This window comes from Vulpes lagopus, chromosome 2 (genome assembly GCF_018345385.1).
Source record: "Vulpes lagopus strain Blue_001 chromosome 2, ASM1834538v1, whole genome shotgun sequence".
In the NCBI taxonomy this organism is placed as follows: Eukaryota; Metazoa; Chordata; class Mammalia; order Carnivora; family Canidae; genus Vulpes; species Vulpes lagopus.
This window is the reverse complement of record NC_054825.1, coordinates 145613472-145635080: the sequence shown is the minus strand read 5'-3', so window position 1 is coordinate 145635080 and position 21609 is coordinate 145613472. Positions and strand designations below refer to the sequence as shown.

Here is a 21609-nt window from a genome sequence, read left to right as displayed (position 1 = left end):
AGAAATTGAACATCTGTACAGTGTGAGAATTCACATTCTTAGAGTTCTGGATTTTTCAACCTCTCTCAAGGTCCCAGCACCGAATGCCACCCTTCTCAGCAGAAACAGCATTAGCGGGAACAGAGCAGTGGCTGCCTCTCCCCTTTAGATGTGCGAGGGCTCTCCAGTCTGCTGAGGGCAATGCTCTTTATCTTAGTGCTATCACTCCATCTATGTGCCTGCCCTTGGAAGCATTTCAGTTGGGTCTCCTGGTGTTGGTAATACACTAAAGAGAGATACGGGACCAACTAGGTTCTTAAGTGGTAAAGCAATGTCTCTAGGAGCTGACTTGTCATTGTGTTGGTTAGTGTGATGGAAGAAACATTTAAACAAATTACAAAATATTTATTTTATGCACCCAGTAATCCCTAAGTCCCCCATCATAGTTTTAAAACTTAAAAAATTGTTTTTATTTAAAATACCAGTTGGAGGGTTCATCTTTGCAGGGAACTGGCCATCATCCACCTCTTCTTCAACATTCTTCCTTCTGGGCTCTGCAACATGTGCAGAATTCCTTTTTGGCCAGGGTGATCTTTCTCTTCTTTGACACATCATTAGATTAATTGAGCCTTTAGATTTTACACATTCCTAAAGCAAATTAAGTGGGAAAAATGGGACAGGCTTTGACCACCACTTATGTTGTGGAGCTTTTTCCAGCGTATGTTCTGTGTCGGGATCAGTGAAGTATTCTAGAAGCAAGAGCATTAATTGCATTTTGCGTACATTTTTTTTTTTCCTGAAGAAAGGTGGAAGTTTTTATGTTGTCAGTCATGGAGCCAGTTAAATGTAAGTAGCACTCTGAAACCTTGGCTCCTCTTTTATGAAGAAGGATGTAATTTCCACAGATCGGGGCTGATCTAAACCTAAAGGTTATTTTTTTAGGCTTAAAAAAATATTTCTGGCGCCCTCAATTCCACCTCTTCATCCACTTCAGGGCTTTTCATCTCAAGTATCTTTTTTTGTACCATCTACATCTTTCTTGCTACTCATCTTTTCTCAGGAGGAGAAAAAAAGAAGTTTAAGAAAGTCCCATCCTTAAGACCCTGCCCATGACCTGTCACTGGTGACATTTTGTTGCTTGTTTTCTTCATTGTCTACATGAAAGCACCGGGCACCCAGTCAGAACTTGAAAAATGTTCTCTCAGTCTGAATCAGCCAAGTTTTCCAAAGCTTACTCTATGTGTCTGCCCCCCACCCTGTCTGTTACTACCTCCCCCAGGCCTTGCTCCTTCCATCTGATCTTTTTTTTTTCTGCACTCTCTCTCTCTATCTCTGGCTCTACCTGAGTCCTCTCGCCAAGGTCACCAGGTGTCTCCCAGACACAAGAAACTCCCTCCACAATCCTTATTATATTCTTGAGCATTTCTGCCACCTGTGATAGGTGTCAGATGTCCTATGTGTAAAAAGTGGCATTTGTGAGAAGAACTCTTTATTTTTGCCTCTCCCTGTAAATTTATTCAATGGGGAAAGGTCTACTCTTCTGAGTGTAAAACTCAGGAAGCTTTCTGCTCACTCTTAGGCAATAAAATGTCCTCCTGTCACTTTAAGTCACTGCAGCTGGAATGTCAGATGTTGGGTGTCTTGCAGTGGGCAAAGGCTGCACCTTCACATCAGCCACTCCCCTCCCTTGGGGGGTGGGGGTCTGCTGCTCAGCTCCTGAGGAGGGTGGGGTTCTCTCTCCTGCCTTTGACCATCTCCCTGCGCTGCTCACCTCTCTGGGTCAAAACAGGGAAAGGAAGGAATCCAGGAAATAGAAAAACAAAAATTCTCAAAGATCTTACTCAACTGGTACTATTGTAAGATGGCTTCTCACGCTCCCAAGTTAAGCAAGTTCAACCAGACTTTCCCCCAAGTTTCCTCATAGACTGTCTGATCTTCCTCTCAGCTAGCTGAAAGCAATCCCCTCATCTTCAAAGCTATTCGTACTTTTTTTTTTTAAATAAAAATTAGACTACCCTGTCCCAGGCCCCATTGAATAGGATTCTCAAGACTGGGGCTGTGTTGCATTTGTTTTCAAAATTCCATGGATGGTTCTGGTGCTCACTGCAGGCTAAGGACCCAAGATCTAGCCTATATTATAGTTAATAATTTGCAGCTTCCCCCCCCCCTTCCTGGACTCTCACCTTCCCTGGGGTCTTTTTCATCTTTATAATACCCTCTACGGAACCTTGATCATAACCGGCTTGGAGGAAGTGTTTTGTGGAAAGCAATTGGCAATCTCAGGGTTCTGGCAGAGAAGCTTTGCTAGCAGTGTGTGTTCTGTCTTCAGATTGAACTGCATACAGTTCTCGTGCTCAGTAAATACTGGATGAGTTCCTGGCTAGGTGGTTGGTGCCCCAGAAAGAGAAGAGAGACCACAATCTAGTTAAATAAGATGTACTGGTTGTGGTTCCAGGCTCTCTTTTGAGAAGTCTCGTTTGTGTGTGGCTGTATTCTAAGAGCTTCACATGTATTACCTCAATTAACGTTCACAACCATCAGTTAACAGAGCGACTCTTATTCTCATTTTTTAGGTAAGAAAACAGAGGCTCAAGGAGGGTACGTAACTTAATCCCCAAGGTCATGCATTTGTAAGGTACAGTCAAGATGTAAACCCAAGCTCTCTGACTTCAGAGGTCAGGTTCTTAAATACTATGTTACAGCAGTTCTCACTCAAAGGGAGTAAAGCTTTAGAGAAATTTGGGGAGATGCCAGGGTTAGCCTTCTCCTCCCTCTGTCCTTTGCCTTTCTCTCCACAGTTTGCCTGCCTGCCCTCTTGCCCTGCAGAAGCATTAATGAAAAGAATTTGAGCAAGAGGAAGGGGGTGTATGTACTTTGATGAGATGATTTCAGAAAATTCACTCTGGCAGCGTTTATGCAAAGTGGGTAGGATTGGAGTCATTCTAACTGGTCAAGGCTCATTGGCATTAGGGCAGTTGTCAAGGAGCAGGGGATGGGGCCCAGTGCTTTAGTAACAAAGGCAGAAGGGAAGGGCACCAGATGTTAAGGACATACAGTGATAAGAGGAAGGAGAGGGGTGATCTAGAATATGTTGAGTTTGGACTTGGTTGTCTGGGGAGATTGTTGTGTCGTTCGTTTTCAGGGAGAGTGGATTTGAGGGAGGGAAAGGTGAGTTTGTTCATTGACAAGGTTGAAGGAACATCAGGTGGAACATCAAGTGGCAGTGCCTCATAGGTGGCTACAGATTCCAGTCTCAAGATAGGTCAGCTGTATCTAGGGATAGAAATGTGAGAGACATCAACACATGGGGCATAGTTAAAACCATGGAAGTGGATGTTGTTGCTTAGAGAAGGAGTTTGAAGTGAAAGCAGAACCCATGGAGCAAACATCACAGAGCAATCTGTACAAATTTAATAAAGTATCCTGCCTCTGTCCTGGATGTCCTTTTGAACTCAAAGGAATCATTGAACTCAAAGAAATCTCTGAACCTCAGTGTACTGGCTGGTCAAGTTTAGTGTGGGTCATTTCTTTTGTTTCCCACAAAGATTGATTGATTGATTGATTGATTTGAGAGAGAGCAAGTGTGCAGGGGGAGGGACAGAGGGAGAGAGAGAACCTCAAGCAGACTCCATGGTCCATGAAGAGCCCGGCATGGGGCTTGATCTCACGACTCTGAGATCAGGACCTGAGCCAAAATCAAGAGTTGGACCCTCATTTAACTGAGCCACCCAGGCACCCCTAGTGGGATCATTTCTAAAGCTGCCTTCTGATCAGATATTCTGCAATTCTAACTCTTTGCATTGGTTTTCTTGTCCACTTTGGGACAATGGGGCATTGGTTAATTGCCTGATTTTGTAACCTCACTGGTACCTGTAAGCCCATGCAGTTATATGGAGGCCTTTTCTGTCTTTCTGATGAGCAGAATGATTATGTGTCCAGCCCACTGACATTCTTGGAAGATAACCTGGAGCACCATGAATGTGGCAGTTGTGAGGAATCCAAGGGGTAGTAGGTGAGGTGATGAAGAGCTCACCTCTGGGCTCCAGTTTCTTTGTCACTTACCTGGTTATGCCACCTCAGGCAACTTAACCTCTCTAAAATGAGGACAATAATCCTAGAGTTGGTGTGGGGACTGAACAAGTTGATACACAGTACTTACAGGGGTCCTTGGCACACATGTCTTCACTCAATATAAGCCACAATTATATGATGACAGGAGTGATGAAAGCATTGGTGGATTGGTGGAAAGCGTCTTAATTGTCAAGGTTGAAGACTTTTGGTTTTCAAAAGGAGAGGGAGGGGATCCCTGGGTGGCGCAGCGGTTTGGCGCCTGCCTTTGGCCCAGGGCGCGATCCTGGAGACCCGGGATCGAATCCCACGTCGGGCTCCCGGTGCATGGAGCCTGCTTCTCCCTCTGCCTGTGTCTCTGGCTCTGTCTCTGCCTGTGTCTCTGGCTCTGTCTCTCCTTCTATCTCTCAAGAATAAATAAAATCTTTAAAAAAAAAAAAAAAGGAGAGGGGAAAAAGAAAAATCAGCATCACTTCCTAATGAGTAGGAACTTTCAGATGGCTAAACTACATGAATGGTAAAAATATGCTTCATATTAACAAATGGAACTATACTTATGTTCACTTTAGAAATGAACAGGTGCAATACAGGAGGAATTAGAGCACCCCAACCCTTAATATTCGCTCTTTGTGTTGCATTTACTTGTCCTATTTAGATTGAAGGACAGTGGGTAAAAAGAGCAGAACAAATCATGAACTGCTCTCTGTCTCAGTATTAAACCTTGCTACCTTCGAGTGTCAGAGAGGGTAAGAGACTCTTAGCTGTGCAGTGGCTACCCTCTGAACCAAAAAAATTTCCCTTAGGCATGTTCCTTACCAGTCTAAATCTGGCTTCCAGTTCCTTTGGAACATTTGACCCACTCTTCAGAACATCCTGACAGGTGTCAGCTACCTGGAGGGAAAGACACATTTTGAGGGAACAGTGACTATTGAAACTTCTTGAATCTTTCTCCAGCTCCGCCCCCCCCCCCCCCCCACTCTGCTTACTTTGTCTGAAAGAGGCTGTGTTCAACTTGTTTGTCAGGAATAGCCAAATATGTGTCCCTGTGCAGTTTATTATATGCCAGGAAGTACAAGCAACATGACAGCAGTAATTCAAAACAGGGTTTAAAATGAATAAATAAGAATAAGCCCCTGGGATTAGTCCCAATTGAAAGTTCAGCGCCACCAGGGAGGGTAGCTACTGTCTTTGGGGATGAACAAATGGCTTGCTGTAGGGAATAATATTCACTGATCCAGCCACATTTTTACTTACTGACAGCCTTTCCACCCGTGTGGGGTCCATCTCTTCTCAGATTCAGTAAAATTCTTAGAAAGGAAGTTTATTATTTCTCCACGTCAGACACTGTCAGCCACATGTGAACCTTTTCACTCATACTTTTTTAAACGACAGAACATGTATCATGTCTCTAAAAATTACTCTGGTCTTGGGGAAGAAGATGAAGAAAGAATTTTCTTCCACAGAATCAAACTAAAAGTAAGAAAACAAGGAAGCCTTCTGGTGAGAGGGGTAGAAAAGGGGGGAAGATCACTTTGTGATTGTGGCACTGAAGTTTTTAATACAGAGGGAGCTATTGGTACAGGGGCTTTTACTGTTTGTAAGGCCTCGTATGGACATCATGCCATTTGATCCTCGTAAAGAGGTTGTGTCCCCACTTCATAAAGGATCTAAATGAAGCCCAGAGAGATTGACAGACTAGTCCAAGGTCACAAAGCTAGAAGTATGATAGTCTGACTCTGGGTCTGACACCTTTATTTATTTTTTTGCTGTGATCGTGCTGTGCACTAATTTGTTGAGCCCTCGTAGAGGTTTCTGAGACACCCAACTGGAAGGCCCAAATATGTAAATCCAACTAGATTTGTAGCCTTTGCATGTTTTAGAGTTAACTTTATACATTATCCATAAAACCTTGAGTTATTTTTTTCCTTCTTGCTGGATGGATCAAGATGGCAGGCAGGGAGAGAGCAGTATATAGCCATAGAAAAGGGTATCAGTGATTGCCTTGGTTTATGGCCTAGGAAAAGTTCGATGCCAAAGTGAAGGAATCAAAAAAAAAAGGAACACTGCCAGAAATATATAAAACCAGTGAGGAACAAATGATACCAAATCACTTTTCTCTTCTATGGAAAGATGTAATGCAGTAGAGAGTAGGGGCTGAATGGCTCTTTTTAATATCTTCCCTGGGATACTCCCTCTTTGAGTAAATTGAACAGAGTAACTACAATTCACATTTATTTGTTGACTTGAATTTTGCTGAAGGCCTAGGCTGTGAGCTTCTTCTGGTGGAGCTTTGAGGCCCTTTCTACCATTGGGCCCATGTCTGTATGATGAGTGTGGCTCCGTGTGAGTGGGCTGATGGCTTTCAGCGGCCATGAAGAAAAGATCAATGGAGGGTCAGAAGTCCCAGAATAAACTTCTGCTCTGATTTTCTAATCTTTGCTGTTGCTTTAAAGCTTTAAGGATTGGTCAAAAGATCCTTGAGAGCAAATACCTTAGAGAGGACCTATACTTAGTGGGCTCTCAATAATTGGAGAGCAAATGGCTGATAAGTTTCTCATATCATCTTCTGTTTTTCTTTCATTAAGATAATTAAATAACTTCATGTCTTTAAGCACAGTTCTCATTCTTCCCATATGTGATAACAACCCCTGCCGAGTTCCTGGACTCAGTTTACTTTAACTGTTCCATCTCATGAATGATGCTGGGAGGATATGTCGGAGCTGACTTTTAGCAGATACACAGTTGAGAAAGTCAAAGGCTCTGAAATGAGCTTCGTTTCCTCCTTTGTGTCTTCTTAGAAATAACTTGATTTTGAGGGCACTTTGGGGATAGGACTAAGGAGAGCTGGTGGTTCTGTTGGTGATCTATAAGCAGCCTAAGACCAGTATCCAGTGCTTACAGGAGGTTGCTGGAGTCTGTTGGGTGTTTACGGCCCCAGGGAAATGTAGCTTGAGGAGTGTGTGTGTGTGTGTTTCTGTGTCCATTCTTTGGACTGGCAAGGCCAGCTAGCTGTTCTCCCACTGATATTGTTGTGTGTCGGAGAGATTTGGGAGCTCAGCATTCCAGTTTAGACTCATGATTAGTGTTTGAACAAAATATCTCCCTTTCAGTTGAAGTATTCTTACTCTCTCCTGTCTTCCGTTTATATTTCAAATTCCCATGGTCTCTTTCTGTATTGATAACATTTTGAAGTCTAGCTCCTTAAATGATATGGTGTATAAATTTCAAATAGTTTAGTTTTCACATGTGTGTATACCTGGGTAACTAACACCCAGATTAGGAGATATTTATTTCCTTGTGCCCACCCCCCACCCCAGTCATTTGTCCCAAAGGTAACCAATATTTTGACTTCTACCACCATAGATTGATTTGGACTGTTGTCGAATATCATAAAAATGAAGACACAGGGTATCTACTCTTTTGTGTTTGATTTCTTTCTTGAAATATTATCCTGTAACTCGTTGATGTTGAATAAATAATGCCATTATATAATTTATTCACCCATTCAACTGTTTATGGATATTTGGGTTGTTCCCAATTAGGGGCTATTACAAATAATGCAAGGAGCATTCTTGGGACATGTCTTTTAGTAGATATAAGCATGCATTCCTCTCAGGTATATACCCAGCAGTGTGTTTGCTCAACCATAGAACATACATGTATTTTCTTCTTGTAGGTACTGCGAAACACTTTCCCTAAGTGATTGAACTAGTTGATATAGTTCCTATATTATGAAAGTCCACTTTTCCTCTGCAATATTTTTATTCTAGGTTGGTGATGCTTGTTACTATGGGATGTTGAGATATTTGTCAGTCCATCTAAGGGATGGACTGACACACATTTTTATTTCACAGTCATTCAATATGGATGGATTCAGAGGTAAATGTTTGCCTTGCCATATGCTTGGGAGTTTAATAATGGAAAAACTGCCCCTAGGAATTAAAAGGAAACTATTTGTTAGCTTAAGAAAATGTAATATTAATCACAATAAAGCTTAACTTTTGAGTGGGTATCTGCCTTTATGACTCAGGAGTGAGCATGAATATCAACTGTCTAAATGTGGTATTTAATTCATACCCAGAGTGAAACCAGAAGGATGAATTGACTCAGGGACAATCTCCTGAATCCTGCCTCTGGCATTATTCATTTGTAACAGGCTGAATTGCATTTTATGGCTGCTGTTTTCTCTCATTTATCCTTTATTCCTTTGAGAGGAAGCAGTAACTAAATATATTAAACACTGCTTAGAATCTCCAGCACTGAGCATTTTAATTCTATCAAGAGTGTATCAGCATATGGTTGAAAAGGAGTGGAAACTTAGGCCTTTGGTTTCATAGTTCACATAACGGTTCATTCAAGTGATCGACCTGTGTGGTCGGGAGGGCACTTTAATAATAATATCGATAAGAGAAAAGGATTTGTCAAAGTACTTAGAATCAGTGGAGAAAAGCCTGTTAAGCTGGATAACAGGGTTTTCTTCCCTTCTGGACAAAGCTGTGCTAGTCCATTCAGTCATCAATCATTTATCTGCACAGTGATTCAACTACTTACTGAGTCCTACGTCCTAGGCTCTGGTTTAGGTATTAGGCATATAGCAGGAAACAAAGCAAAGGCCTTGTTCTTGTGGAGCTGACCTTCTTGACAAGGATAAGAGGCAAGAAAACTCTATATACATATGTCATTTGGTGCTCTAGAGGAAAATATAGGCAGTGTAAGGGGTATGGGAGTGAGTGTACGTTTGATGTCATGAACTGCTGTTGGTTTTTATAAGGGAAAGTTGGGGAAAGCTTCTTAGTCAATGACATTTGTGTAAAGACCTGAAGGGATGGAGCATGTGGATGTCCACTGGAAGAAGAGGAAGCCAAGTGGAGGAGGGAGCATGTCTAGTGGGCTGAGGATAGTAAAAGGGCCTTTGAAGTTGGAGGGAAGGCAGTGAGGGGAACGGTGTCTGGACGTGGGGTCAGAGGGACAGTAGGGACCCGGATCCCATAGGGCTCTAATCACTGCTGTAATGACACTGACTTTTTTCTCTGAGTGGGAATTCCCCTGAAAGGTTCTATTCAGGTCTTCCCTTTAGGATTACCTTCAACACTGGTTGGAGAACTGACTTACAGAGACAGGGGTAGAAACAAGGAAATGAGTAAAGACAGCTAATAGGTGTGTTCAGGAAAGAACCAAAAGGCACGGATGTCTGATTTTGTGGACTTTTCACCATCTTTGTGCTTTTAATAAAGATTATTGTTCTTTTTTTTAAAAAAAAAAAGATTTATTTATTCAGAGAGAGAGAGAGAGGCAGAGACACAGGCAGGGGGAGAAGCAGGCTCCCTGCAGGAAGCCCAATGTGGGACTCGATCCGCGGTCTCCAGGATCACGCCCTGGGCTGCAGGCTGCGCTAAACTGCTGTCCCACCAGGGCTGCCCCAAAGATAATTGTTCTTATCCAGACGTGGATGAACAATGTTGGCACCTTTGAGCCACGAGTAATAATTTAGTAATACAAAAATTAGCATTATGCTGTGACTATTAAAAAGTTCCATAATTAATGCTTTTTTCTATTTATCCTATATTAATTTACTTCTGAAGGCTCTTCCTCATCTCTCTCCTGTTTTTATTTAATAAGGTACCATTCTTTCAGCCACTCATGCTTGAATTTGTCATTTGTGACACCTCTCTCTTCATCCTCTATAAATGCAAGGAGTCGGGTGCTGTCGTTACCTTCCTGTCTCTCAAATCCATCTCCTTTTTCTGCCGCTCCCTGCCATTCCCAACTTGAGCTTAGACCTTCCTTTTGTCTCGCAGTTTAGCCATCAGATTCTCCTTCTCTAACCTGTGGGAAAGGCAGCAAAAACAATGCAGGTTTTGAAGTAGGACCTTAATTCAGATTGGCTCAGGTCTTTGTTCTTCCATGTAGCTGTAGGGCCTTTTGCAAATTTTTTTAAGAAGATTTATTTATTTTAGAGAGTGAGCAAGAGTGAGCACAGGGAAAGGGGCACAGGGAGAGGGAGAGTCTTAATACTCCACATTGAGTATGCAGGGCTCAGTACTCCACATTGAGTATGCAGGGCTCAGTCTCATGACCCTGAGATGACAACCTGAGCCAAAACCAAGATTCGGATGCTTAACCAACTGCATCACCCAGATGCCCTCCTTTTGCCATTTTTTAACCTCAGCTGTCCTGCTATAGAATGAGCATAACAATATCTAATTTGTAGGATTGCAATGAGGATGCAGTGGGACTGTGGAGTGTTTAAAGTGCCTGGCAAGTCGTGGGTGTTGGTTCTTCCCCCTTCCATTCTTCGACTTCACTCCATCATTGAGCTGTCTGGCAGGTCCTAAAGTATAGTTCTCATAGCGTCATTCCTCTTGTCGGAAAGTTTCCACAGTTTCCTGTTGCCTCAGATGTTAAATTTGGGTCCTTTTGGCTGGCATTCAGAGCCCTGGTTCTCTCACTCCCACTTCCATTTCCAAGTTTTTCCCCATTATTGTTCTTCTCCACGTACATCACATCACATATTAGCAAATTCACTATTTTGTCATGCTGCCACATCTCTATAAAAAAAGACCATCGCTCCATAAAAATCCTACCTATCCTTTAAATCCTGCTTCAAGTACTGTTGCCTTTGCAAAGCTAAGAATCTGGAAGTGGCTTCTCCCAATTCTAAAACATCATTGCACTTTTAGGAGGCAACATGGTGCCCGGGCTCTCTGGAGCCAGAACGCTCAGATTCTGCCCTTTACTCTCATCCTGGGGACATTGCTTAATTTCTGCATCGGTTTCCCCTGCAAAATGAGGACAATAATACCTCCTTGAAAGGGCTGTTGTGAGGAGGTAAGTAATAAGGTACTACACGTGAAGCCCTTTAAATAGTGTCTGACACCTGGCAAGCTTAAATCAGTTTCTATATAATTATAAGCATGACTAATCAACATTTATTATATCATTAAGACCTGTACTTCACAGGGAATTCAAATGAAAAGCTATTCTGAGATAACAGTGGAAAAAGAGGCATAGACTAGGAACCTGGATCCTAGTACTGGTTTGCACTACTAAAAAAGCTGTGTGATGCTGAACGTCACTTTTTTTCCTTCAGCTGCAAAAAGAGAAGAATGAACAAAAATCACTAAGCTTTCTTTCGGTTCAGACAGCCACATGGCTGTCTGATAGCCACCTGCAACTCACATCGCCCAAGAGAGAAGTCTTAATTCCCACCTGTTGAAACCCACTCCATCCCTATCTCCGTAAATGACCATGCTGTGTATCCAGCAGAAGCAGGAAACCTAGGAGTTGCCTTTGAATGGCCTGTTCATTTCATCATCTAAATCCAACCCATCTGAGGCCTGTCCTGTTGGTTCTACTTCTCCTTGTCACCGTGGCTACAACCCTAGCCGGGTCCTCTGCCTGCGCCTCGGCGGTCGGTTCCTAATCGGCCTCTCTGCTCCCACCCTTGCCTACTTTCAGCCTAATTCCCACCCAGCCCAAGCGATCTTTAAAACCTAAACCAAATAACACCACTCTCCTGCTTTAAACTCCCCAGTGGCTTTTCATTGTACTTGGGATGAGAGATCCAGACTCTTCTGCGCCCTCACAACCACTCTCCCCCACCCACCTTGGGCTTCAGCTGCCCTTTCTTCTCTTGGCGCCAGCTCACCAAACTGACATCTGTCTAGGGCTTTATTAGCACGTGCTGTCTTCTGTGCTTAGAGTATGCATCCCCCAGATGTCAGCGTGACTTGCATCTGGAATTTAGATCTCCGTCCTTTCTAATGGCCCGCCCCCCTCCCTTTCTATCAGTAGTGCTCTATCACACCATCCTTCCCCCCCCCTTTTCTAAGGTTTACCACGATCTGAAAACAGCTTGCTTTATTCATCTCTCTCTTTCCTTGCAGTAGAAATGAAATGCCCTCCTATTAGGGCCTCCTTCCTACCAGTGCTTAGTGCATAGTAGGTATGCAGAAACAAAACAAAACAAACAAAAAAACCCCAAACCGTGATTTTCATGAGATACCAAAATTTATGTTAATTACCTGAGTGTTGTGTTTTTAGAGCGTGAAGCCCTCTTAACTTTTGCCTTCGTTTAAACCCTCGTGGGGAATGAAGATGATCTTGGAGCACACATGCTCCTACTGGAAACGGGACTAAATTAAGAGGGATCCAGGGACAGGCTGGCTTTCACTCCCGGGCCTCAACAGCCCCCCCCTCACCCCCCACCCCTGCTTCCAGGACTGCCTCTCCTCCGGCCTCCCTCCTGTTGCTTCTCCTCTCCCAACGACCCCATTCTCTGCAGACAGCAGCCTGCAGGCTTCGCTGCGGGGGTAACACCCTTTCCTTGACCCCCCCCCCCCCCCCCCCCCAGCTTTCATTGTTCTTAGGATCAGGGCCTGCCTCTGGCCGCCCGGGCCACCACCTCCACCTCCGGCAGGCCAGCCCCCCCCCCCCGCCCCCCGGCTCCCGCCGGCCACCACGCTTCCCCTTCCCCTTCCTGGACGCCCCGCAGCCCCGCAGCCCGCACCCGTTCCGTGTCCTCCGGAGGTCAGGAGACGGCCCCTTCCTCAGGGAAGCCCTCCCTGCTTAGGCCAAGCTGCGCTCCCCTTCGTACGGCCCCACATCGCCACCAGCCTCTCTTTCAGAGCTCTGCTTTGCTACACCCAGACTCCGGGGACTACGGTAACCTTCGGAAGCCGGTCGCCGCGAGCCTGCGGCTCGGTAGTAGTAGCTAATTGCGGAAGAAAAGGGCTCAACAGCCGCCGCTGGGCCGCTCGGCGCCCCTCCCCCTCGGGCTATGACGCATTAAGCCGGCGCCGCGGGGAGAGAAATCTCACGGCGCCTGCGCGGAGGGGCACGCATGCGCAAGAGGACGAGCCCGCTGACAGATTGGCGGCGGCGGCGGCGGCGGTGGCCCTGGCCCTGGACCGCGGGGAATGGGAATCCCGGGTCTCTGAGCGCCGCCCCCGCCTCCCTGCCCCCGACATGGCTCAGGAGAAGATGGAGCTAGACCTGGAGTTGCCTCCGGGTGCTGGCGGGAGCCCGGCGGAGGGCGGCGGCAGCGGCGCGGGCGGGGGCCTCCGGAGGTCTAACAGCGCCCCCCTGATCCACGGCCTCAGTGACACTTCGCCGGTGTTCCAGGCCGAGGCGCCGAGCGCCCGGCGGAACAGCACGACGTTCCCGAACCGCCACGGCCTGCTGCTGCCGGCCTCCCCGGTCCGCATGCACAGCAGCCGCTTGCACCAGATCAAGCAGGAGGAGGGCATGGACCTCATCAACCGAGAGACCGTCCACGAGCGCGAGGTGCAGAACGCCATGCAGATAAGCCACTCCTGGGAGGAAAGTTTCAGCCTGAGTGACAACGACGCCGAGAAGTCCGCCTCCCCGAAGCGCATCGATTTCATTCCGGTGTCACCAGCGCCGTCACCCACCCGGGGGATCGGGAAGCAGTGCTTTTCACCATCCTTGCAAAGTTTTGTGAGTAGCAACGGATTGCCTCCGAGCCCTATTCCCAGCCCAACGACTCGGTTTACCACCCGGAGAAGCCAGAGTCCCATCAATTGCATTAGACCAAGTGTTCTTGGACCACTGAAAAGAAAATGTGAAATGGAAACTGAGTATCAGCCAAAGAGATTTTTCCAGGGCATCACCAACATGCTTTCTTCTGACGTTGCACAGCTGTCAGATCCTGGCGTGTGTGTATCGTCTGATACCCTTGACGGAAACAGCAGCAGCGCCGGATCTTCTTGTAACTCACCAGCGAAAGTCAGCACTACCACCGACTCTCCTGTGTCGCCTGCCCAAGCGGCCTCTCCATTTATTCCAGTAGATGAACTTTCATCTAAGTGATTCACCCTCCCATCCCGAGACTCGTTGTTTTCTGTTTTTGTTTTTTTTGCAATGGAGAGAAAAATCAAGTTGGAGCAAGCACTGAACTTTGTCAATTAATTTGAGGCTATTTCCTATTCGACCCTTTCCTTTTTTTTTTTTTTTTTTTTTTTTAATTTCCTGAGATGTTGTTACTCTAGAGAACTTTTATGTCAGGTTCCTGCGGGTGCCCTTGAATTCAGTGTAGTGATATTTTCAGACGTTTTCCAATAAGTGTGTTGAAGCATACGTCTTTATGCTGCTAATATGTTTAAATACATATGTTATCCCTTGATTTTTTTAAAATAATCGAGAGCTCTATTTATTTATGGGATTATTAAGTTCTGATGCAAATATAAATGTTGAATTAATCAGTATAGTAAACTGATGTTTTAAAATTCCATATTTCATGCCCACACTAATTTTTAATGTTATTTTTCCAGTGGTTGCTAATTTCTATTTGATGGAGGATAACCTAGTTACTTACAGCGGTTTTAAAAAAATATGTTAGTTATAACATAGTGATCCAGTGGTTGTCTATTTTACCCAGGAATCCTCGGATATTTAATTTTCTGGGTACACAAGTGGCTGCGAGGGGGGAATGATAAAAACAAAATATAAAAGTTTGCAACAAGTCTTTTTAAATTAACTATATAAAAGTAAACAAACGCATTTTCTAATGAAATTTTAATAGTAATTCTAATAAGTCACGCCAATATAACTACAGAAAAGTTTAAAAATTTTTTCTAAACCAGAAAGTGCATTCTCTTGGGTATAATCCTGAAGGGACATGGGACAGTGCCTTGCAGTCTTAGCCCACTGTACATAGGCTGAGACCAGGTCCTTTGTACCACTGCAAACTTAAAAGTTTCTCAGATGTAGAGAATGTGGGAAGCCCTGTTGAACTTCACCAGAGCACCCAGGCAGATAAAAATCTCTCAATCATTGATATGCTTTAAAATATCCAATTGTGCCTCAGTGAAAATCCCTGCCAACAAGGAGCCAGAGCAACTTTTGGCTGCTTTTCTGCTCTGCCCATCTGTTACCTTCCTGGTTTTCCCTGGCTCAGGAAGGAAGCGGCTGTTTCCTTGCCAACAGGTCCTTCCTCTCCACCTCCCACCAAACTAGGGCATCATCGGTTAGACAGAGGTACAGTGTGACTTGGATTTCCGACAGTGAGCAACAACAGAACTGTGGAATTGTTGCAGGAACCTGTGTAGTTAAAGCCACAGCTGGATTTGACTGCTTTGGGGATGCCAGTTGATTAAGGGTCAGTGACTTGCAAGAGAAAAAAAAAAAAATCAGTGGAGAGTCACATAGGTAAATCGTTATTTAACTTAGATTTTGTTAAAGGTAGAATTGTGAAATGTTCTTTTCTTTGCCTTTTACAACCAAGACAAAATATGACAATATTTAATAACAAATGTTTTTATATTATACCTTCCTATATCTTCCTTTACTAGATAGTTAGAAAGAATGGCAGACGAAAAAAGGGGAAGAAATAAAAGAGACCAAGACAAAAAGCTCCGGCTTTCTTTAAGTAACTGCCTACAGAGACTTTAACAATTATGTGGAATTTTTTTACAACTACGAGAATAAATGGAACTAGTCAACTTTTGAAAGTTGCCTTAAGAGTTCAATGAAACTATGTTGAGGGTAAGATTGTGTCCACAGGCTTAAAATTCTCTGTTCTGGGTAATAGTTCATGTGTGCCAGTCCTGACCTTGTTCCTCCAGTTCAAACCTGTATGTCCAACTTCCTGTTGGGTACCTTGATCTGCTTCCAGACGTACTGTAACCTCAGCATCTCCAAAACAAAAGTTAGTATCTTTTCATCGAACCTGTTCTTGAGTTACCTAAATTGATGTGCTCGCTGATTTTCTAAACGAGAAACCATAGAAAGCGTTTTTGACTTTCCCTTTTTCCCTGTCACATCCAGCGTGATCACTCAGTCCTGTCTACTGAAGTGAACCTGAGACCTCTCCCCTTCACTGCTTCTGTTGCCTCTGATTCAGCTTAGGTTCCAGCCTAAGTGATTTCCCACCTTCCCTCTGGCCTGGTCTTCACCCCACCTCTGAAGTGATCTTTCTGAAATATAAACTTGATTTTTCCCCCCTCCCGCTTGAAAACTCGATGTGCATCCTCATTTCCCACGGTGTAGGGAATGCTTTCTGTAACCTGGCATATAATACTGTCCTTCGTGAACTGGGCATATTGTAAAACAGCTTCACAGCTCTGCTCATCCTACCCCGACACACATCCTTCCTTCTTACTCTGCAAACACTAGACTACTTGATATTCTTTAAATACGCCATGTACTTTCATGTGTTTGTGCCTTTGGATGGATTGTTCTTTTCCCCTAAAATGCCATTCCTGTCCTTTTCAGCCAGGCAAGTGCTTTGTTTCTTTTTTATTGCATGTTAATTTAACTATGAAAGAATGTATACCTGCTGATTATAAAAGTATTTAAACAATGCAGATACCTATATAGTAAAAAATGCAAGTCTGCCTTTTACTATGTAAAATTCATCTTCCCTTCCCGTTGCTAATTTCTGTTAATTCAAGATATACTGTATAAGATGTTTTACCCCTCATTTTCATGTATATATGTATATAAATTCAGGAACCACCACGCCCTTGACATCTCTCTTCCTTTTCTTTCCTCCGAATCTTCTCCAAGTCTTAGTGATTTTCTCTTCCAGAATCTATTACTTTGTTTTCATCTCTGTTGCCACCCCAACCCAGGCTACCATTCATTTCCCTCCGAGACTTCTAGCGTAATTCCCACCTCTCCCTCTCACACTGTCTCTGGTAGGCTGTCCATTCATTCTCCATACAGCAGCTAAAGTAATCCTCTTAAAATTGCATATCTGATCTTCCATCGCCCAGCTTAAGGCTTTTCATTTGCTTCCTGTTATGTTTGTGGTATACCAGAATACTAATTCTGGCCCAGGAGGCCCTGGGGGATCTGACCCTTGCCCCTCCTTCTTGTTTTCTGTACCCCACCCTCACTGGCTTGCTTCCTTCTCATTAAATACATCATCTTCTCTCCCATATTAGATCTTCTTACCAGATCATTTTCTCTGAAGGTACAGGGAAACCTTCACATCCATAAGCTTATTTTTCTATATAGGTGGTAAATTTTAAATCAGATGAGGCTCTAAGAGTTTATGTAGACCATTTACGTTGTCATATTATTGTTCATAAACTTAGTCATTACTTTGTAGACTGTAAGGGCTTAGGTCACGTGAGAACTATCCTTCAAAAAACATTTGTAAGATATGAGTATTGATAAGCTATAAACTCTGCTGAAAGTCCCAGTGCACATATCAACATTTAGTTAAAGTACAGTCTGTTCTATATAACAAACCTCTGTGGTATATTTTCCTTTATTGTGTCTGTTATAAACACTATGAAAATGGAAAAAAATAATGGTCACCAAATCTGCGACTGCTGGACGTCAGAACCTTTAAGTGTACTTAAAAGATTGATTGTAATCAAGAATAACCTGTATCAGGATGCCTTCCAGTAATTCAGGTTTATTAGGTTAGTTCAGCTGGTCATACACCTATAGAAGAGACCACTCTTAAATATTTGGCAGTAAGATGGGGAAAGTTGACCAGGCTTATGAGGGAAACAGGACTAAGATTTTTTTTTTCTTACGGTCACATTTATAGAGGAGTACAAAAAGTTTGAAGGTCCAAGAGAGAGGTGGAAGATGGGAATCCTTGCCAGAACAACAAACCAAGGAAGGTGATGTAAGCTACATTTCCAGGGTAGCATCAGCGTATAGAAGAAAGAGTCAGGGGATACCTGGGTGGCTCAGTGGTTGAGTGTCTGCCTTTGGCTCAGGTCATGGCCCGGGGTCCTGGGATCAAGTTCTGCATCAGGCTCCCCAGTGGAGCCTGCTTCTCCTTCTGCCTCTCTCCACGTGTCTCTCATGAATAAATAAATCTTTAAAAAAAAAAAAAAAAAAAAAAGAGCCTGGGAAAGGAGGTCTGGAGGCATTTTTTTTTTCTTTGAAAACAGAAAGAGTGAAAAGACCCAAACAAAGATATCAGTACATGTTAAATTGATTTGCTGTTGCAGGAGTTGATGGGTGTGGAGGAAGGTATATATAAAGTGGAAAGGATTTGTTTCTGACTACTCCTATTTTTTCAATTATTGAGTAGTCTAGGATATTTGAGTGTGGACGGGAGTAGATTTAAAAGCTTGAGCAAAAGAAAGAGTTAATGTTGCCTTATGAAAATTGTAAAGCAGTGACTCAAGGTCAAAAGGCAGGTTTACTAGGCCACATTGGATGTGAGGTTGCAGTTGGATGACAGATACAAAAGAAGTGGTTTGGATTGACCTTGGTTTAAGAATTGGTCAAGCCAGGAGCACCTGGGTGGCTCAGAGGTTGAGCGTCTGGGTTCGGCTCAGGTCGTGATCCCAGGGTCCTGGGATCGAGTTCCACATTGGGCTCCCAGTGGGGAGCCTGCTTCTCCCTCTGCCTGTGTCTCTGCCTTTCTTTCTCTCTCTCTGTCTCTCATGAATAAATAAATAAAGTTTAAAAAAAAGAATTGGTTAAGCACATCTAGGTTGAGTCCAGTGTACGGAGCAATTAAAGATTCTGCTAAAAATGTGGCTGAATTACTGGCCAAGGCCTTGAGGATGGTAACAAGTTAGCGGTGAGTGATGGACGAGGCCCCCTTTCTCAAGGCCTTAAAATCAGCCATGACAAAGTATACAGAGAATTGAATCTCATGCAGAACTCCTGCTTCAGTTTTGCCCATGTTTTTCATGGCTAATTTGATTTTGTTAGAGAATCAATCCTCAATCAGCAAGCCTTGAGTTCCGCTTATATGATTAAAAAAAATTTGATTGCTCCCTGTAGCCAGCACAGTTCTTTATGCCTGCCCTAACTTGCCATTCATGTAGAAAATTGTCTTAAAAGTTGAAATGACCTTTCTATTTAAAAAAAAAAAAAAGAAAGTTATATATAAAATACTTGTTATGTGTCAGGCACCGTTCTAGATACTAAACAATTTCACTTACTCTTCATCACTATCATCTGAGAGATAAATGCTATTATTCTCATTTTACAAATGAGGGAGTGGAGGCAGAGAGAGGTTAAATAAGTAACTTGCTCAAGTTTCTAAAAGTGGGTGGTAGGCAGAGTATTGTAGTAGTTAGGAGCACATGCTGTGGAACCCAGCGGCAGAGAGGATTGGATTACGTGGGTCAGTATACGTAAAGTCCAGCAGTGCCAGGCAGTTTCCGTAGAAATGTCAGCTGTCATCACCCGGGAGGTTGTCATGATTGTCATCTAGCTGGGGACTGGCTAAGGAAGCCTTTCTTGATCCCCCTTGGCTGGTGGAAACTCCTGCGTTGACGCTCAGTGACAGTATGCTGTCTACCCTTCAGGGCAGCCTGTCCTTTTATGACGTCAGTGTTTTCCACTTCGGAGGGTCTTTCTTTCAGCTGACATGTTCATCTGTAACTTCCATTGTTAAATTCAAGGCTGTCTCTCTGGAAAATGCAGAACAAGCTTTATCTCCCTCTCTCTCTTAGGTGATAACTCTTCCTTCACAGATTGGAAACACTGACCCTCTGTAATTACCTTCTCTTTGCTGCTGGCTTTGAGAAATCTGGAGCAGTTTTTTCACTGTTTTTCCCCTGCGAAATAGGACTATCATCCTTTATAGCCAAGATTTTTAAAAGATTTGATCCCTTCAAGACTGCTTGCCTTCCCCAGTGGGAAAGCAAAAGATGGCCTGATAACATGACCCATTGCCAGTAACAATAATTAGTAATAATTAGCACTAATATTTTTTTGAGCACTAAATTGAACACCTAGACACTATTTCCAGTGCTTTGTACATATGAGTTCATTTAATTCTCAGGACAGTTTTGTGGGGTAGGTGCTGTGATTATTTCCATTTAACATGAGAAAACCAAGTATACTTTCTCAAGTCTCTATTCCTTTTTTTTTCCTTTTGAATTTAGGTCTTTTTGTCGTTTTCTTATGAACAGACTTTTTCCTTATTTGAAATAAAGTCTATTTTCCAGCCTGCTCTTGTTGCCACTTACATGTTGAATCAAATGATGTTTATTTAAAAGGATGATTTTAGACATATTAAAGGAAACTCTCAGAAGAATTGTTTTCTTTAGTAGTAGGAAAAATTAAATTGGTATAGAAATAAATTGTGGTTTACATATTTTCAAACTGATTTGCTATTTGAAATAAATACCAAAATACAAATTTTAGACTATTTTCTTAAAAGTATATGTATATGATTTGTTATATTCCAGTTATACAGTATCCTTGATTGCCCTTAGATTGTCATTCCAAGGGAAACAAAAGCAAGACTATTTTGACCCCCCCCCAAAAAAAGCCCTGTAAGTTTAAAATGTATCGTATTTTTTCCTTTCTTTTTAATTGAAGTATAATTAATATAGAGTTAAAGTAGTTTCAGGTGTACAGTATGATTCAACAATTCTGTACATTACTCAGTGCTCATCAAGATAAGTGTACTTTTGGGGAGCCTGGGTGGTTCAGTTGGTTAAGCATCTGCCTTCAGCTCAGGTCATGATCCTAGGATCCTGCTCAGCAGGGAGCCTGCGTCTCCCTCTCCCTCTGTCTACTACTCTGCCTACTTGTGTGCTCTCTCTCTGTCAGATAAATAAAATCTTTAAAAAAAAAAAATAAGTGTACTCTTAATCCCTATCACCCAGTTCACTCATCACCCCACCCACCCCCTTCTGGCAACCACCAGTTCTCTGTATTTAAGAGCTTTTTTTTTTTTTCTTCTGTTTCTTGTGTGTTTTGTTTCTTAAATTCCACATATGAGTGAAATCATGTGGTATTTTTCTCTGACTTGTTTTACTTAGTATTATGCCCTCATCCATGTCATTGCAGATGCAAGATCTTATTCTTTTTTGCAGCTGAGTACTATTCCATTATACATACCATGTCTTTATCCATTCTTCTATTGATAGATATTTGGGCTGTTTCCATATCTGCTTTTTGTAAACAATACTGCAATAAACAGCGGTGCATATATCCTTTCAAATTAGTGTTTTTGTTTTCTTTGGGTAAATACCCAGTGGTGGAATTACTGGGTTATAATTCTAATTGTAAATTTTTGAGGAGCCTCCGTACTGCTTTCCATAGTGATCGTACCAATTTACATTCCCACCAAGATTATATGAGGGTTCCTTTTTCTCCACATCTTTGCCAACACTATTTCTTGTCTTTTTGATTCTAACCACTCTGACAGGTGTTAAGGTGATGCCTCATTGTGATTTTGGTTTCCATTATTCTGGTGATGTTGAACATCTTTTCATGTGTCTATTGTCCATTTGTATGTCTGCTTTGGGAAAATGTCTATTCAGGTCCTTGCCCATTTTAAAATCAGATTATATGTTATTTTGGTGTTGAGCTGTGTAAGTTCTTATATTTTGGATATTAACCCCTTCTCAGATACATCATTTGCAAACCAAAAAAGACCATAGGCAGTAATCTATTCAACATCAGCTGTAGAAACAATTTTCTCTGTCTCCTCAGGCATGGGAAACAAAAACAAAAATTAAGCTATCAGGACTATACCAAAATAAAAAGCTTTTTCACCCAGAAGGAGACTATCAACCGACAAGGCAACCTATACTGAATGGGGAAAAATGTATCTTTTTTTTAGAGGGAAAGTAACAGCAGGATTTAAAGAAGGATCCA

At 43.0% G+C, this 21609-nt stretch overlaps 2 protein-coding genes across 2 annotated transcripts in view; both read left to right on the top strand.

Moving 5' to 3' along the window:
- PIP5K1B (phosphatidylinositol-4-phosphate 5-kinase type 1 beta) overlaps positions 1-21609 on the top strand; it is a 304219-nt gene that overhangs the window by 65984 nt on the left and 216626 nt on the right. The gene's annotated exons all lie outside the window — the stretch shown is intronic.
- On the top strand, positions 12902-14270 carry PABIR1 (PP2A Aalpha (PPP2R1A) and B55A (PPP2R2A) interacting phosphatase regulator 1). Its single transcript, XM_041743957.1, has one exon. It carries the CDS (start codon positions 13015-13017, stop codon positions 13876-13878), a length of 864 nt encoding a protein of 287 aa, XP_041599891.1. The 5' UTR covers positions 12902-13014; the 3' UTR covers positions 13879-14270.

Bases quoted from the DNA above. Each gene is read 5' to 3' on its own strand.
- PABIR1 (XM_041743957.1), top strand. From the start codon at position 13,015: ATGGCTCAGGAGAAGATGGAGCTAGACCTGGAGTTGCCTCCGGGTGCT.